This window comes from Brachycentrus maculatus, unplaced genomic scaffold (genome assembly GCF_059751285.1).
Source record: "Brachycentrus maculatus isolate JH-2025_06_01 unplaced genomic scaffold, ASM5975128v1 h1tg000089l, whole genome shotgun sequence".
In the NCBI taxonomy this organism is placed as follows: domain Eukaryota; kingdom Metazoa; phylum Arthropoda; class Insecta; order Trichoptera; family Brachycentridae; genus Brachycentrus; species Brachycentrus maculatus.
The window spans coordinates 455,206-475,145 of NW_028280843.1; the positions used below are offsets into that span (position 1 = coordinate 455,206).

Here is a 19,940-nt window from a genome sequence, read left to right on the forward strand (position 1 = left end):
TTTCAATTTGATTGTTTATCATATGAAGTCATGTTGAAGTGTCCTGCGTTCAAGGTAGGTTGATAGTTGATACAAAAAAAATGCAGTTTACAATTTGACCAGTTATTTATATTCACAATGTTTTGAGTGTGTCCAAATACTTTTTTCTCAAATCTGGGCTCATGAACTAAGAAAAATAATTAAAAATCAAGTTTTTAGGCATTTCTCAGTATGAAAAAATAATTTTGGGTTTAAATCTTAGATACGTTAAAATAAAAGGGTCTCTGCTAAATAATAGTTGTTTTTGTCCCACTATAGATGGCTCCCTTGAACTCACATGTAAAGTGTCATGAGATTAATATTATATGTAGGAGTTCCAATAATTTAAGTAGTGTGGTTGTAAATCATGGGTGAATTTCGCACGTGTGTATAGCGATCACTTAACCATTTTAAATTAATGTATTACTAAGTAAATACCACTTTTTCTTAAAATCAACTGTGACACTACTATTTGTATGTATTTACTAAGTAATACATTAATTAAAAATGGATAGATTTTACCACAAAGTGACTTCCAAATCAATTATTGAAATCACTTAACCAGCCTATGACAAATCAAAAGGTCTGAAAATACTTAGACTAAGGAATCAAAATATGGAATTCTTCTTCAAAGATGTCAAAATGTAATAATAACTCGTTTGTGGAGAAAACCCTGATTGTGCGTATTTGGTCAAACGAAATGTTGTTTTTAATTCATTTTTTCCTGAGTGCAACGAATGTATTTCAATAGAAATTTGTTCACTCAGTTCTGTGTAGAAAATGCATCGGTCTCTTTGTAGTGAAGTTGTATTCAGTGTATGTAATACGTTTTCGCAGGAAGCAGGTTTGTATTCAACTTTAGCAGAGGCTCCGTTCAGTATCTCGTTAACAAAGCCTTAGAATATGTAGCACAATGTGGTATTCCTACAATTCTCTGATACAACTGACACATAGTGTGACACCCAGAAGTACCTATCCGTAGTTAACTAACAAAGTAAACTCAGTTTCATAAAATCATTTTATAATGTAATCAGTTTTTAATTTGCAAACCCTCTTACGAACATATTTTATGCAAAAAATGTTATATCTTTATAAAATGAGTTAACTTTGTTTTCACCACTTTTTTTTAGTAATACAATCTAACCTACCGGTTTCGACAATACCTTGTCATCATCAGGGTTTATTTTAAATCAAAAACATTAAAATACTCTCCCCAAAAACTTCCACACACTCCATACAAATTCTAAAATCCTAATCTTATCTTTGTGGCACATTTTATAAAGATATTATAAAATGTGCTACAAAGTAGGTATCTGCGAAAAACAAAGAAAAAAAAATTATTAAACTATATCCGCTCCCTATGTGGAGCATATGGTATCCATGAACTGTCTACAGGCTATTCTGTCGGCCACCAGCTCCTTTGCATCCTCCCAAGTCAGGTCTGCATCCCGAAGTTCAGACGAGAACTGCCGACGAATTGTCAGCAGTGGTCGTCCTGGGCATTGTAAAAGAGGCTCTATTAAAGTTTTAGGAAGGCATGTTGACGAAAGTTGTAACCAATATTTGCTGCTTTTGACGCCTTATCTCTCTATTCCTCACAAATCATACGCCTAAAATGCTTCGCAAACACCTATTCTCAAAGCTAAGTACATGGCTGCTCTGGGCCCTTGTAAGGTGCCATGTTTCACAGCCTTATAAGAGAATAGGAGCAATGCAGGCATTGTATAGGCGGCATTTGGTCTTCACCGTGTATAAATCTAATCTCCAGACAGCCTTCATACCATTATGTACTGCTAAATGCGGACCAATCTTTCTTTTATACAGGTGCTAAATAATTTTATATAACTACAAATAAAATTTCTAAAATATCTAAAATTCTTCATTTTGTGGACCATTATCTACACCTTTATACCGACCGTATCGATTCGTTGCAATTTTAATTCTGTCGGCTGATATATGAATATATGCAAGGTGATCAGACCTGTTCTCCAAATTCTTTAATTTCCAACTGAAATTTATTTGATAGGATACAGATGATAAAGTAAAAAAGCTCAAGTTATAATGAAATTACTGCAATATTAGAAGGGAAATCTAGTAGAAATACTTATGACTGTAGGAAAGAAAATGGTGATAATTAGGGCAATAATAGCTAGGATCCCTTTAAAATGTACATACAAATGCTTTGAGGTGAAACAAGAAACAAGCATTCACTTTTTTTTGTATTATTTTATCAGTTTTATATTTATAAATATGCCAATACAACACTTGGAAATATACATTCATATTTTATCATTTCGTTGCCCAAACAACAAACAAAACAGCGTTTGCTTTGAAAGATTGTTAATATGGTTGGGAAGGGATTGTGCATAGCCAATTTTTAATATGAGTTTATTTTAAAATTAATTATGTAATATACCAAACATATTTTTATTCCAGATTTCGTTACTTTGTTACACTTCACACACGAACTCTTTACCCGTAAATATCTATTAATAGTGATGAAAATAATTGAGTTAACGTTTCTACGGATATTGGTTTCCATGCACTGTCCAGTTAGTATTATTGAAGTAGAGAGTCCGCTTACATACACACATGCAGTACTGCTATATATTCCTGTGGGGATTTTATTCAGTCACACTTTTTACACTTTGTAAAGCTCGGGTTTTCAGTATAATTATGAATCGTCTAAAATTTCATTGATTATTTTACCTTTGAAGAATAGAATAGTATTATCGATAGTAAAATCATTATGATGTTCATCTAATTTCTCTTATTTTTTAACGGTTTAATAAAAATAGTAATGTGCAATTTAAATACTGCCATTTTTGTGAAAAATCACCTTAAAGGCGCTGTACATTTTATGGCATACATACTTTACATTTTAACAATGTATATTTCCTGAATGCTATCAATGTCTACGGGTAAAAGTAAATGTAAAAATAAATAATTAATGAAGTTATAAGATTCGATAAGAGTTCCGAAAAAAGTATCTCCATCTAATGGTGCAAAGGACACTGGATTGTATTGAAGCAGTACCTATTATCTTGATGGTCAATCAGGCGATCATTCGTGCACTTTAAGTTTTATTCCAAAATGCTATTAAATAAAGTTTCTTCTTCTTACCCTTATATGCATCCAATAGTGCATAATCACTGAATCGTATTGACGCAGTATTACGTTGATCGTTACTTACATTAAAGGAAGGTGATCACATCTGCGCTCTAGGGACCAGTCCAGGGTAATATTCAATTAACATCCGAGTATAAAATCGTAAATATTTATTTTCACTCCCTTCTGGCAATCGAAGCCAGGACCTCCACCACGGTAGCTTAAGACGCTAACCATTACACCATGGAGGCGGACGATTAATATAGAGTGCAAAATCACCTACAATTATTTTGACTCTTCTGGAAATCCGAAAACGATCACAGTATAGTTCATAAGGAACTGTTACGAGAGGTGGTATCATATATTATAAAAATAGTAAAGGACATTGGAACCATAAACCAAACTAGGACACACAATGCCGAACCCTCTTCTAATGGAACGGAAGGTCTGTTGATGACTACCAATGAACAAAATAACACTGGATGTTGATCTTTTCGATGTGTCGGAAGGAGTATTCCAAAGCGGGATTCTTCTACATCTTTAATAAGAGTCTTCTTGCTTACTTTTTAATTTATACGCCATAAATGTTTTGTTTGTAATGTATATATTGTAATGTGTATATATTAATTTATGAATAAATTTAATTGAATGACAGTTAACAGTCCTCTTTCTCCAGAGTAGTTTCACGTGGTTTCCTCTCAGCAATGAGCAAAGTTCCAGATTGGCCCACACTAGATTATCTCTCCTGCTTCAAACACAGATTAAAAAAAAAACATCTTTTTATTAAGTTGGAAGAAACAAAAATCCCCTTAACCATCTTTAAATCTATTTTTTGACATCTCATCAAAGATGAAGAATAATTAGGAAGTCTGGGTATTTACGGGTCATAGGCTGGTTTTAGTGATCACACGTGTAACATTCATCAATTGTACCCATTATTGACAACCAAACTACTCGAATTTTTAAAACTTCCATGTATGTGATCTAATTTCGAAACATTGTTCTTGAATCACTAGAACTTCACTAGAGACATCTATTGGTAATATGAAAAGAAGCTTTGTATTAAGCAGAAACTCTTTTATTAGAATTGGTCGTCGTCAGCCCCGTAAATGCCCAGACTTCCATATTCTTCTTCATCTTTGATGAGATATCAAAAAATAATGTAAAAATAACTCTTCTAACTACAGTAAAGTAATAGTAAAACCCTTATCCACACCCCAATGGTGCATAGGGCACTGCTTCATATGAACACAGTGTTATCTTGATCGTTTACACACGAAGGAAAGGTGATCAGCCCTCCGCTTCAGGTACCAGTCCAGGGTAATATTAAATAAATATTACAGTGAAAAAATCACTAATATTTATTTGACCCCCCTGGGAATCGAACCCGGGACCTCCAGAATGGTAGCCGAGCGTGCTGACCATTACACTACAGAGGCGGACACTTCTAACTATAATTAGAGATAATCCAGATTTGTGAACAAGTTTTTGGACACACTTAAAATGTTGTATCTTTAAACCTTGTACATAATAAGCAATGTAAATAATAAATGAAATTTCCATCTTAAAAAAAAAACTCTCACGGTAGCCAAATGCGCCAACCACTTTGCCACGGAGGCAGACTCGGTTTACTTACCCGTTCATAATTGACTAAGTATTACGTAGGTAATGAGATTTCTATATCGCGCCAGCTAGCGCCGCCGACGGCGACGCGTATTGCATTATTTATAAGTCCCAACTCGGTCCAAAGTCTTTAACTTTGATAGTTGTTCCTATGCAGGCCAGTTCTCTAACTCCATCCGTAGCTTTAACTTCCGCGCTAAGTGAGAGAGCTTTTCGCGCTTAGGAGTTCGGCAGTGCTCGCCAGACAATTGTGTGAAACAGGCGAGCTTTGATAACAACTAGATTCCTGAATACGTACAGAAATTTATTAACATAGAGCTTATTAAGATGACTTTATTTATATTATGGAATTTATAAAAACTTGTATAAATTTCTTATTCTTCTCCTAACCCTTATCCGCACGCAATGGTGCATAGGGCACTGCACCGTATTGACGTAGTGTTATCTTGATCGTTACTTACATCAATGTATGGTGATCTTCGGGACCAGTCCAGGTTAATATTAAATAAATATTAGGGTATTAAATTACTAACATTTATTTGACCTCCTGAACGGTAGTCGAGCGTGCGGACCATTACACTGCGGAGGCGGACATATTAATTAGCAGTGTTTAATTTACCTAAGCTAAAACGAATACGTGTATGCAATCCTAAATGGACCCTGGGCATCACTGATATTTTGCCTATTCTATCTTCCTTCATTTCTCTCTCATATAGGATATAATACTGCATAGATGTAACGTTTTTGTTGCTAATCTCGTTAATGTATACAATCTGTATACATTAAAGAGATTAGCAACAAAATACTTTATCTAATACTTTGAAATAAATTCCATTATTTCACTACGGGGACGGACTTAAATAATCCAGCGTCAATATAATACATATAAAGAAGTAACAAATAATAAATAATAAATAATTTACAAATTGTTAGTTGAAGCAGTACAAATCTGTTTTTTTTCTGATATTTTCACGATAAAAAAAAACAGTTTTTTTTAAGGTGCATTTTACACGTAGCATACTATATTTACAAGGGTGACTCGGCTTTCCGATTTATTTTTTTTGGGTTGTTCACCTCGGAGGTTTTTTTCAGATACACGTCCTCTAAAAAGATTATATGACATCCAATGTAGATTACCCCCCATAAAACATGACGCGACATTTCTATTTCCTCGAACTGGTCAGCAAATGTTTATTTTCCACCACCCCTATCACATATCAAACCACGGTACTTATAAGAAAGTATTGATTCTCAGGAAGTTTTCTTAACCACACAATCAAAAATTTCTCCTTTATTCTGGTATTCGCATGACTTCTATAATATTTTGTGTTGAAACATCTCTGTATTCGATTGATTTTATCTTTATTTTATTAATTATTTAGATGCGGTATTGTTTAATTTTTCATGCTGAGTATTTAATCTTTAAGATATTGTTAATAGTTACACACACACAAATACATACAAATATTATTAAGTTTTTAATAATCATCTTTTTTTAATGTTTAAATAGTAATGTCTATATTAAAGAGGCTTGTAAGATGGCAAGGAAAGATAAAATAGACGTAAAAAATCCATGTGGAATATCCAGTCCAATTAAAAATAAATATTTATTGTATTTACTTTGAGATTGGCGGGAATCGAACCCTTAACGCAAGATTCGCCGTCGGGCTTCTACCCAACTATTTAATTCTAAAACTCAAACAATACAAGAAAAATATAAATATATATTCTTGTGTAAATACAGTGATTTGAGAATAAGGATTTACTCTTTGATAAATAAACTAGATTTGAAGGAGTTTAAACAAATAATAATGCAAATAATATTTCTTAAAAATTGGGATTTAAAATATAATATATTATTAGATTAAAACCAATATTTTTAAAATATAAAATGAGAGCTACCTTACTTTTCTCTTTTTTCTTGTTAAATTTCCATCGGATAAGTTTTTAATTGATTCAAACGATAAACAAAATGATTAATCAATGCACATTCGTTGCAACTGTATGTCGATTTTCAAAAAAATTACCTTCTTAGGAATACCATACTGGGGTATCATATAAAGCTATAAGAATAGTACTTAAGAAATAAAGAAATAAAATATAGAAAAAATGAAAGAAAAACTCAACTGGTTACCTATAAAAAAGGGACTTACATATAATACGCTTATCTTTATGTATAAATCTTTTAAACGATAAATTACCCAAATATTTTAAGGATAAAATAGTTTTTTAAAATTTTTCATGAACATAGTACATAAGACTGCCATTTTTGAAAAAAACCGAGTCGCAAAATTGTTTAATTTATAAGGGTTTGAAAATGAGATGCCTGAATGGATGAAGAATGAAAAGATTCTGAAAGAATTTAATTATGAATGTTTTGTTTACTGTAAGAAGATGTAAATTTATATACGATGTAAATTAAGTGTAAATAATAGTTTTTTTAAATGCAATATAAGTAACTTAAGAATAAAAAATAAATAAAAAAGGAAAAAAAAATACTGACATTTCGTACGCTTGTTTTTAAAAATGCAATTTCCCCCCCTCGTGTTACATTTCACATTAAAACGAAATCACATTACACAAAGAAAAACACTTTGTAGGAAATTTGCCTTCCCACCCTTCTGACGTTAGATTTCATTCTCTTCGGGCTTATGAATTCTATTAGGGTAGATTTACAATTTTCATTTCAGCCGCCTACTTCCTCAAGGCTCGCTGTGACACGGGAAACTTTCAAGATACAGCGATTTACAAAATCTTGTTTTTTCTTTACGCTTTTTGACAAACTGCTCTCGACATGCCTGCGTAGTACTTTTCCCGAAACTTTTAGCGGCTGTAGATAAAACACAGAAATGTTCTTAGGTGCTGTCTTTTTGATAAAATGTCTTTTGAAACTCCTCAAGGGTCCATATCCGAAGATGTAATGACTTTATGATCTTAAAGACTTTTCTATTTCCTTATTTTTATCACCACGTAAAATCGCTTTGTGCTATAATATATAACGGAGAAATTTAAATACAAAACTTTATAATTTTATTCAATGAGTTTTCAAAATACGGCATCCATCCGTCATATAATTTTAAACATATATAAATTAAAATTCAATAAAACGTTTACATGTCATATAAGTATTGGTCACATAAGGCATTATCAAAATTTATATATCACCATATAGTTTTTATTTTACATTTATTTTATTTGACCAGTGAATTTCGACATTACCGGCATTATCAGAACTGGCGACTACTAAAAATTTTAAACACTGTGAAATGATTTTTTTTATAAAAATGTCACCAGATCTAATTACATATGCATATAATATTTAAATTGAAAACGTGTTTTTTGTATGTGGCATATTTTTTAAAATAATTTATTCGTATAAATAGCATAGGATACTAGCAGGGAAAAAACTTTAAGTCCGTGCTAGAAATGCATATTTCTACGAAAGGCATTTTACTACAAATGTATATTTTAATATGACATCTTTTGCATCTTCAAATTGTGATGAAGAGATATGCGCTGGCACGTGGAAGCATAAATCAGGAAGGCAACCGGAAGTAAACGACTTGGCATAGGATACCGGATATAAATCAGACACCATACTCCCAGATGGAGCCAATATCGATAAAATAATATGTCGACAGCGCATACGTAAGATGATATTGATGTGATATGGAAATTTGGCTTGAAGACGCTTTATATTGATTAATATATTTCTAGAAAACTCAAATAAAAATATATAATATTATATTTAATATTTAATTTTTTGTATCTACTTATCTATTACCTAATCTTAATTATTGAAAAGTGATAGATTTTAATGAAAATACAGAGGTACCGTAATAGAAAGAAAATACAATGGAACTTCTCATAACGAACATAATTCGTTCGAGAATCTTACTAGTTAAGCGATTTTTTTTGTTTTAACCAGCATGGATGTCCCGGATCACAAGTTAATGTCGCGAAAAAGGGACTTGCCCTTTTTCTGAAACTCGCTATTCGAAATTTCGCTCGTTAAGGGAGCATCTTTTTCACATTTTTTTGCTTGCTATGCAAATTACTCGTTATGAGAGGTTCCACTGCATATTAGTAAAATATCTTAATCTTTATTTCTGTCGTTAGTTTAGATATTTCTATACTTAGATCATATTTTTTTTGTTAACAGCAATCATGTGTCAAGTTGTGGTCCCGTGGTAAGTGTCGCGGACTCTGAATAAGAGTTTATGAGTTCGAACCGTAATTTTATTGTTTTTTTCAAAATATTTGTGTATATAAAAAAAACACAAAAGTTTATCATAAAAAAACATTATATTAAAATTGATAAAAAGGTAATTTAAATATCAAATTATTTAATTTAAGTTTTCTTTTTATTTTCAACTATATGTTACCTCATTTGATGTAAGTAAAAATTTAAAAGCTTACTCAACGTATTCACTTACATATATAACTTATGATCTGTTCTGAAAAATATAAACATCAATCATAAAATTTCTAGTACACACGATAGATACACGATTTAGCCACAACATGGGAGTAGAACACTTCAATATATCGTTCCAAACATTTTTTATTTGTTGCCGACGGAGGTTAGAGGTCAAAATAAAATATGAAACAACAGAAAAATAAAGGAATTTGTTGATGAGATCAAGAGTTAATTCTATGAAAATTGAAAAAAATATATATATTTTCTTTCTTTTTTGTGTATTTATTAGGTAAAAATGCTTTTTTTAAAAGTGGATGTAAAGGAACTCCACCGACTAGACACACAAGGTGGCTTGGTAAGTCTCCGGAAAAAAATATGATAACATTTTTTTTCTTCATATAAATGTATTGAGTTTATGTAAAAAAAAACAAAAAATATTGATATCCGTCACTTTGCAGACTTTCATTTATTTCAAAAAGCACTTCGTATTTATTTTCTGTTTTTTTTTTACGCTGCAATCCCCTATCGGCGTTTTCCTTAACCTCTCAATAAGCTTGTAATTTTTGTTAACAGGTGTCATGGTGTTCCGATGGTTTGGAAAGGTTAAGGCGCCTAGTGGTTCAGCGCTCGGCTATCCAAATCGGAGTGTCGATCCAGGAAGGCACGTTCGGTCGCGTTTTGCTGGGGGAACTTAAACAGGGTTCTATACACAAGGACGTCGTAGTTAAAACTGTTACAGGTAGATGGCACTGCTTTTAAAATTATTATTTAAAAATAACAACACTAAATTTTTCACAAAATTTCTGAATAGTTATTTTGTTAAGTGAAAAAAAACTATAATTTTTGTTTGCAATTTTCGATTATTTTGTTGTTTTGAATTATTTGTAGCTTCCGAAACAAGCCGTAAATATATAATACTAAGTGGTAGAAAAAAATCAATAATTGTAGAATTGGTGAATGTTACACGTGTGTAAAGTGATCACCAAAACCAGCCGTTGACAGTCGTCAGGCCCGTAAATGCCCAGACTAATGGAAGTAAGAATATGGATTCGTCTCCATCTATGATGAGATGTCAAAAAATAATATGAAAAATAACTCCTATAATTGGAGATAATCCAGATTTGTGAACAAGTATTTGGACACACTCAAAATGTTGTCAGAATTATAGTTATAAAAAATTAACATAAACCTAGGATATAGAGGCAATTAAATTCTATGTACGGTTTTCATTTCAATGTGTCTTTAATTTAAAATTATATTAACCAATATAATACTTTTAAAAATTTGTATTATTTTTGTTATTTATAAAAAGTATGTCTTTACAGAAGCAGCATCAAAGAGTCAATCATCCCTTATGGTCACCGAAGGATCTTTTCTTGCTGGAATGTACCACGAAAACCTTCTGACACCCCTTGCTGCCTTTTTACCAACTGAGTCTACCCTTGCCTCAACACTAACGAGGCCTGTCATAGCATACCCTTATTATGCGCTCGGTAATCTGAAAAGGTACAACCCATGCATACCAATCATTATATTTTATATTTGCTCTGTAGTCTAAAATGAATTTTCTGTAAATGTCTTTGCACTGTTCCGTGTCTGTCTGCTGTGCTGGTCGGGGTTGTGGGCGTCTGTGTACCGGCCAACGTCGAGTCAGAATCGGATCCAGCGTACTAATTGAACTAAACACTAATCCCTTTCAGTGCCTACACTGGGGTACTTCTAGAAAATTTGGTGATGGACAATCTTGTATTTATTTAGATTGGCAGTGACAGGTATATTGAAAGCTTTTAAATGTAAATTCACAGTAAAATCGGGATACAATTTTATATTGTTTCACATTTTCAATAAATTTCGCAACTTAGTTAAAAAAAAATGCTTAGCTAGAGCAGATATGTCAGGAAGCCTAGATGCTTCTGTATCAGATCTGGGCATGCGGTGGGACAGCTTTCAATGTAGTTTAAAAAAATTTCAAAAGTACCTAATGCAAAAATCAGAAGTCTGAATAACTGAAAATTGTTGTTCTGTATAATATAACTTGTTTGAAAACGCGAGTAGTAGAAAAAATGTATTTGGTTATTATTTATATAGGTTATTTTGTCCACCTCAGTGATGTAATGGTCAGCGTGTTTAGCTACCGTACTGGAGCTCCCAGGTTCGATTCCTAGGGGGGGGGTGAGAATAAATATTAGTGATTTTACACTCTAATAATTATTTAATGTTTCTCCCGACTGGTCCCTGAAGCCCAGGAGTGATGACCTTGTCTTCATATAATTAACGATCCAGATAACATTGCGTCAATACGATGCAGTGCCCTATGCACCATTGGGTGCGGATAAGGGTTAGAAATAAATTAATATAGGTACAGTACTAATGTGCAAAGGCAAACAGCCGCATGTTAAAAGCAGTAGTTTTGAGATAAACGAGGTTTGAAGAAAATCAAATTGCTGGCCATTGATTACCCCACCTTACGGTTTTAAACTCTAATCATTTGACCATGAGAGTAATATCTCAAGCTATGCTTTCATTTTTTTGTACCTACAGCAAAACTTTTCCTCTTGCAATATTTGAGAACTCAGGCTATTGTCATTGCTACACATTTTTTTCCATCCAATGGCTTCACTGTATATCGGACACGTACTATTTCAGTTCTCTACATAAACCTTGAAAAGTGAAAACTTCTCTCTGGCTTTTTTGTGAATGTCGTTCGTTGTCTGAACAACACAATCGTCCAATTTTAGTGTCGTCAAATTATCATGGCCTTTTTTCACGTTTCGCAATCGTACTCCAAGGGCCATTTATGACTGCTTTTCGGAATTTCGAACCATTTTTAGAAGTGAAGAGTATTTAAATTTACAAACAAAAATATCCTAAGCATACTGCATTTACAAAAAATAATGTAATGATATGCCATGACTAATTACTTCATTAATCCTGAGTTATTTTAACATAACAAAAATTGTATACATTTATTTAAATCACAATTTTTTTTTAATTTGCAGAGACCCACCAAGCCACCATGTGTGTCTTGTCGGTGGAGTTCTTTTTACATACATTTTTATTGTTTTTAACGATTTTAACCTAATATACACACAAAAAATTGAGAATTTTAAATATTTTACAATTTTCATAAAATTAACACTTGATCATTCACCCATTTCTTTATTTTGCCTTTGTTCCATATTTTATTTTGACCTGTAACAAATTTAAAATGTTCGGAACGATATATTGCAGTGTTCGACTCCCATATTTACTGTTAATTCTTAGGACTATCAAACCTTCGTTGTGTGTAAATCGTGTATCATGGTTGTGTACTAAAGGATTTCGATATTTTTGTCTAGTTTGTTGTTCAACGATGATACTCATCCACAATATTCCACGTACCGGCAGTAATTTTAAATGTTTATATATATATAGAGATTGGATTGTCCCTTTATATATATGACTGGGTAATTTTTTTATATGGAATATTGCAGATTTTGAACCATTTTAAAAATAAGGTATTAAATTCAGAAGAAGAACAAAGAGAGAAAAATCCAGAGGAGATGTATGTATGTTGACATATTGGTGTTGCATTCTATTTTCCCTGCCTACCCCTGCGGGAAAGCGTGATAAGGGTCAGTAAGTTAAGTAGTCGTTCATCAGATAAAAATAATCGAATATAAAATGGTTAATAATATCCCAATCACAGAGATTGAATTGCATTCGATTGGTTTTGTACCGAGATTCGCTTTAAATCATAAAAATATATGTAGGTGTTCTCAAAAAAAATATTTTGTCTATTATCATTTATAACATAAAAATATAGAAAATAAGAAATCAACAACAACAAAAAATGCAAATAAATTAAATAATTCAGTGTAAAAACCAAACAAAAAAGGAAATAATGTTCACACTATCAGTATTAGATGACCAATATAAAAGTGCAAATATATATATATATATATATATATATATATATATATATATATATATATATATATATATATATATATATATATATATATATATATATATATATATATATATATATATATATATATATATATATATATATATATACATTTATATATATATATATATATATATATATATATATATATATATATATATATATATATATATATATATATATATATATATATATATATATATATATATATATATATATATTTGTCTGCCTCCGTAGTGTAATGGTCAGCACGCTCGGCTACCGTTCTGGAGGTCCTGGGTTCGATTCCCAGGGGGGTTTAATAAAAATAAGTGATTTTTCACTCTTATATTTATTCAATATTACACTGGACTGGTACCTGAAGTGGAGGGCTGATCACCTTTCCTTCATGTGTAATCGATCGAGATAACACTGCGTTTATATGAAGCAGTGCCCTATGCACCATTGGGGTGCGGTAAGGGAATTATTATTATTATTTTATATGTTTGTGTGTGATGTGCTCTGTTCACAGATATTCTACCACCATTTTTTTTTATTATTTAAACGTCAATTAATTAAATTATTTAAAAATGAGGTAAAAAATGAAGTTTCCAATCGAAGTGCTGAACTTCTAAGAAAATTTTAAAAGTAATTATAGTATATATCCAAAGGGTTCAGCAGTATAACCTATACGTATACGAATTGTTCCATTTCTGGGTTTACGACCAACTCTGTTCTACTTGCATAACATTTGCTAACTTTCTTTGTTGTTTAACGGACAATGCATTTTACAATCGGACCTTAAAATTTTATATCTTTTTTTACAAAAGGTCCTTAAAGCCGAAACTGACGAAAGAAAAAGTGCATTTAAAATTTAAATCTTTCAAGGGTTAACTATAATATAATATTCAAATGTTGCTCATTGTTAGATATTTTTCTCAGAACTTTACAATGGGTGTCTTCCAACAGCATACTTTCAGGTACTCGTTTAAAGTTGTATCTAATATTTTCTATATATATAAATATATACTATTACAACTTGGGAAATAAATATTTTAATAAACTCCCTAAAGAAATTTAAAAATTAGAAGATGTTAAAAAATTTTAAGAAAAAAAAAATCCCATTACATATAAATCTTGAAAAAAAAATATCAAAAAAGGCTATTATGCCATTAATTATATAAAACATTAAACCATGAGTGTAAGTCCCCTTCCAAGCACAAGAGCTGTCTCTTTTTTTGAGAGGCACCGCGAATCTAAAACTAAAAGTTTGCCATATGTATAAATGTTTAGAAAATGTATTATGTTGTGCTTAAAAATGTAACCATATTAAATAAAATAAAAACTTAAATACATAGAAACGTGGGAACGTATTTATTAGATTAGTAACCTTAAGGTGGTACAGATATGTAGAGCAAATGGATTGTGAGAGAATGACTTAGAAAGTAAATGTGGCGAATTTGAGCGGGAGAACAGAGCGTGGACTGCCGAAAAAAATCAGATCAATCAGAACCTAAAGTCTGGTATTAAAAGTCTGAGTTATTGGAGGGGATGTATGACTATATGTATGAATGTCAAGGAAGCGAGGAGTGTATAACAGGACAGAAGAGTGTGGCGTTCTATCCTGTCTGCTTACCCATGCGGTGAAACGGCGAGATAGTAATGTCGTAGCAGATTGGTTCCTACTAAACATCATTCGTAAAAAACTTTTTTTCTTAAGTAAGACAAAAATTAAAAACGTTAAAAAAATCACTTTAGATTTTATTAATCGCATTAGCATTTGGCTGGCTTGAGTGATCACTTTACACACGTAAAACATTCACGAATACTACCCATGATTGACAACTCAATTTTCAGAACCTCTAGATATATTGATCAAACTCGTGTCACAGTTCATGTGAGTTCACTACCGACATCTACATATGTTGGAATAGGGAAGATTGAGTAGTGTGGTTGTCAATCATGGGTGGAACTGGTGAATGTGTGATTGTGTACCGGCCAACGTCGGGTCGGAATCGAATCTAGCTGACTAACTGAACTAACTACCTACTAATCCCTTGCACTGCCTACACGTGTAGTGTGTAAAGTGATCACTTAACCAAGCCTATGACGGTCGTAACCGTTGTAAATGCCCAGACTTCTATATTCTTCCTCATCTATATCAAAAAAAAATTATGTTATTCTAAATCATTTACAAATATTTTTAGAAGACAAAGCTTGACATTTTAAGTAGATTATTAAAACATTAACATAGATATTGTTAACGCCTTCCTTATCATAAAAGTGGTATTACACAAAGTAAACGATGAATCATAAGGAGAGTGTTATATTACCATACCAAAAAGTTATCAATGCTTTTATTACACGATATTTTGATATTGTTAGCGATAAATATGACTTAATTTGGTGATATAAATTAAGGTTCTTATTGGAGAGACGATCGAGCGCGTTGGGCGGGGGCGGGTCTACGGCTGGGGCGGCTCCGCCCCTTGCCGCCCAGCTTGTGGCCATGGCGGCGGATGCAGCGAGAGGTCTGGTGTACCTCCACGCTCGAAGGATCGCCCACAAGGACATAGCCGCCAGGAACTGCGCGTAAGTCTGCAATTTATATTTTTTTATATCCATCGTTTGTTAGGAAAAATCGTAACTTAATCGACCATTTTCTGCAAATGTCGTTGTGTATACGGGCAAAAACGTTAGCTCTAAAATCCCTGTTATTTAAATCTTTTAGCCTTAATAAAATACCCATTATGAAACATAAGGTTGAATTGACTTTTAAAACCACATAAATTTGACATTTCAAACTTCTTAGTGTATTTTTTCAGTTTATAGAACGTTGAAAACATTACAATTTGTATCATTAAGTCAAAATTGCATACTTACGAGTTTTTTGCCAGTATACTCACGATATGAGAAGCTCCAATTATTAACCCAATGGAAAATTTAAAGTAAATTGACTAATATTTTATCCCATTTCCAGGGTAGATGAGAATCTGCAAGTGAAGATAATGGATAATGCCCTGTCGAGAGATCTGTATCCAGGGGATTATCACTGTTTGGGGGATAACGAGAACCGCCCTGTGAAGTGGATGGCTCTTGAAGCTCTTCTGCATAGTCAGTTCTCTCCCTCTTCTGACGTGGTACGTTTTAATACACATTTTTAGGTGAATGTTACACGTGTGTAAAGCGATCACTTAAACCAGCCTATGATGGCCATAGGCCCAAAAATGCCCAGACTTATTCTTCTTCATCTACGTTGAGATGTAAAAAAAATAATATGGCAATTTATTTGGCTTTATGTCAGTCTATTCTACAGTGTGGGATTATTATATGCAGTATTACAGTACGAAAATAAATGATGATCTTTGATGTCTTTTTCTTCTTTTTCTTTATGTGTTATGTCAGGTCTACCTAACTTTGACTATCCCTTAATTATAAATTAGCGAATTTAACTCATTTTCCTGTTATCCCAAGCCATACTGCACAAACTGATTAATATATTATTTTATTTATTATGTAATTGATTCGGCAGTCACATTGTGGTAATATCCATTCTTTTTTTATTGAAATTTCACTTGGTAAATAAGTACTACTCTTTCTTAAAATCTATTATGACACGTATTTCGATATATTCCGCATCATTTACGGTGTTTGAAAATGACGCGGAATGCTTCGAAACACGTGACATAGAATATGTTTATTTTTTAAATGGTTTGTTTTATTTTTTAATTAAAAATACTTTTTTTAGTGGTCCTTCGGAGTGTTGCTGTGGGAGTTGGTGACATTAGCGCAAGAACCCTTCGCTGAAGTTGATCCTTTCGAAGTAGCTGATTTCCTTAGGGATGGTTATCGATTGTCACAGCCCCTTAATTGTCCTGATGAGCTGTGAGTCGAAATGTTTTAATAATATGTAATTTTTATTTATTTCTTGTTGTTCTGAGTATTTATGTTCATTTAGTAGTTAGTATACCCTTTATGGGTAAAAATCCTTTATGATATTTAGAAATTAAATCTACCCTTGATTTATGTGTATACTGTAAATAAAATGAGTTAGCAATAGAAAGTTAAAAATTTAAACTATTATTTACTTTATAAAGTTAAACTTAAACTTTGTACTTTTTCCAACCGGTTTCAAAAAGCTCTTCATCATCTTCAGGCATAGACAGGTATAAGTTGCTTGTCGAAACCGACTGGTAAAAAAATGCCAAGAATAAAAGTGGTTTGAAACAATGTTAGAGTTTTATTTTATAAAGTTTATAAAATGTGCCAGAAAGCATCATCAAAAAACCTTGATGAGATTTTTATTTATTTTTATCAGAAAATGGATTATTCGCCCTATGGATGATGATTTCATGATGATAATATATTATATTAATATGTATCAAAGGTGCCTCAACTAAAACACACCATCTATCGTTTTCATACGAAAGATCATATCTAATGTCAGCACAGTAAGACGAAATTCCACATCCATCAAAATTACAATTTACATACGAAAGGATTCCAACAACGGTGCATATATAGCGTATATCTTTCAATACAATATGGTTGTTTAATAATGGGCAGAATGGTGAACGTTACACACATGTATAAAGTGATTCTCTTTAGGCCAAATGTCAGATCATAAGTCCTGAGATGCTCAGTTTCCCAATTTCTTTACTATAAAAATGACAGGTGCTTCGTCTCATTTGAGGTATCTATAGTACATGCAGTATAAGGTTATATTAACTCTATATTAGGTTAGTTTAATAACTTAAGATAAGATTCGTTTGCGTTTTTTATAACTTCATTATAACTTCATAACTTCATTGTGTTATTGTTATAATAATTGAATATGAACCCAACAATGTACATATCGCTCACTCCTTTCAAGAACGTCATAAATAAAAAAAAACTGATTTTTCAGGAGAAAGTTTTTGAAGTTTACAAATATAACAATGTATCAAAAATAAATATCAAGCCACTTATTGAACTTTTTACTGTAAAACAGATCTTTTAAGGTAAAACCTGAGGCTTTTTTCCTCCATTTGAAAAATATTTAATATAGTTAAATATTTTATTAAACAATACCTTTTCTTAAAAATGCAAAAAACAACATTTTCTGCCCTGTACCGGGTAGATATTGAAATAAAAATATGTCGCTTTTACTGGGATATAGTACATTTTCTGGGCATTCCGAAATCAGACACAAATGAAAATTGACGATTTTTGATTTATGACGTTCTTGAAAGATCTAGATACTAAACATGCAATTATTTCTTTTAGGTACACGGTAATGTCCTGCTGTTGGCTCATAACAGTTGACGCGAGGCCAACTCTGGTGCAGCTGTTGGCGTTTCTGCAGGACTTTCAGACCGCATTAGCCGAATATATTTGAAGTGCATTCAGTCAATTGCATCAACGAAAGAATATTTTTATACCCGATAAGTATTTTATCCACTGCATCAGGAATACAATAAAAAAAACTCACTCTTTGTGAAGGTATTCCAAAAATGACACAGGAATATCTTTCTTGAATTTCATATTTTCAAAATTAAACATAGACATAACCGTTGTGTTCTTGTACCAATCATTTTATTTATTTACTCAGTATCATGTAATTTTATTTTTCATATTCGTGTTGATTTAGCAGATATATGCCTATTTCAATATGACTGTTACGAAAACAAAAACCCAAAATGACATCTTGTCATTGCAGACGTTATTCAATTTTGAAGTCATTTTTGTACTTAATGGTGTAAAAAGAAAATTTTAAAATAATTGTGTGTACTTACCTATAATGTTTGAAAAAAGGAATAACCCGCAAAGCCTCTACTGTAAGAGGATTTTTCGCAGGTAGGATAGTAAGGATAGGGAAGTTAAATGTGAAAAAATTATCACGAGTACCCAGACCAATTGAAAATAAATCTATCTTGAATTTATTTTGCACTTGGCGCGAATTGAATCCGCTACTGCCAATTTCTCATTCGAGTGTTTACCCAACTGCGCCACGGCGCCTGCCTGTAAATAATTAGTCTTTAATATGTTTATACTCATATGTGAAATTTGTTTTCTCTGAATGTTGATAAATGTGTACTATAGATGTTAAAAAAAACTTGAATCTGAATTGTACGTACACATGTCGTTTATATATTGTATATTTAAAAAAAATGCCTACATGTTTAATACATAAGTATATTAGGATCTGTATTTATATTACACATTGGTCGAATATAATAAATATTTAATATTCATACTCAATTTAATAAATGTGATGTTAAAATAAGATATGCAATTATATGTATTACGATTAAGTACTTATTTTACTAAGCAAATATGTGATTTTAGTAATTAATTGTATGATATTTTCGCTTACTATTTATTGGATTTATTGAACACTATATGTAGAGCCGTTTTCGTGAGAAATTACCTCAAAGGCGCTTTACTACTCAGTGTTTGGCACAGATAAAAAATGCATTTTTGGAATTGTTTGGGATATCTAGACTTTTTTTTTAACTTATACATACCTTCATATTTAATTTATGAAGAATACAATTGACGTTATACTTTATGTAAGGGATGAAGCTTTGAGTGATATAAATTTCTGATATATTGCAAAGTAAATGGAGAAGAAATAGTAATGTATAAAAAAAGATAAAAGCACCAATTGATAAGTTAGATGGAGTTGCATAATCGTTCTCATACAGGCATTATGTTTTGTTATAAAGATATACACAGTTACGTTTATTTGTTTTAAATTCATCAAAAATACTCTACATACTTAACGATATACATAAACCAAATTCAACATCATTTTCTAGTCCTGCTTAATTGTATCAACCTTCATTTAGTCAGCAGGTCAAT

At 31.8% G+C, this 19,940-nt stretch overlaps 1 protein-coding gene across 1 annotated transcript in view; it reads left to right on the top strand.

Annotated features, from left to right (window-relative positions):
• LOC148310681 (inactive tyrosine-protein kinase Dnt-like) overlaps window positions 1-19,736 on the top strand; it is a 107,190-nt gene extending 87,454 nt beyond the window's left edge. Inside the window, exons 8-13 of the mRNA XM_088257976.1 lie at window positions 9,743-9,908; window positions 10,495-10,675; window positions 15,519-15,689; window positions 16,078-16,237; window positions 16,846-16,982; window positions 18,363-19,736. Of these exons, the coding sequence (XP_088114102.1) occupies window positions 9,743-9,908; window positions 10,495-10,675; window positions 15,519-15,689; window positions 16,078-16,237; window positions 16,846-16,982; window positions 18,363-18,474 (927 nt within the window). The 3' untranslated portion in view covers window positions 18,475-19,736. The remainder of the gene's footprint in view (window positions 1-9,742; window positions 9,909-10,494; window positions 10,676-15,518; window positions 15,690-16,077; window positions 16,238-16,845; window positions 16,983-18,362) is intronic.
• The last annotated feature ends 204 nt before the right edge of the window (window positions 19,737-19,940 follow it).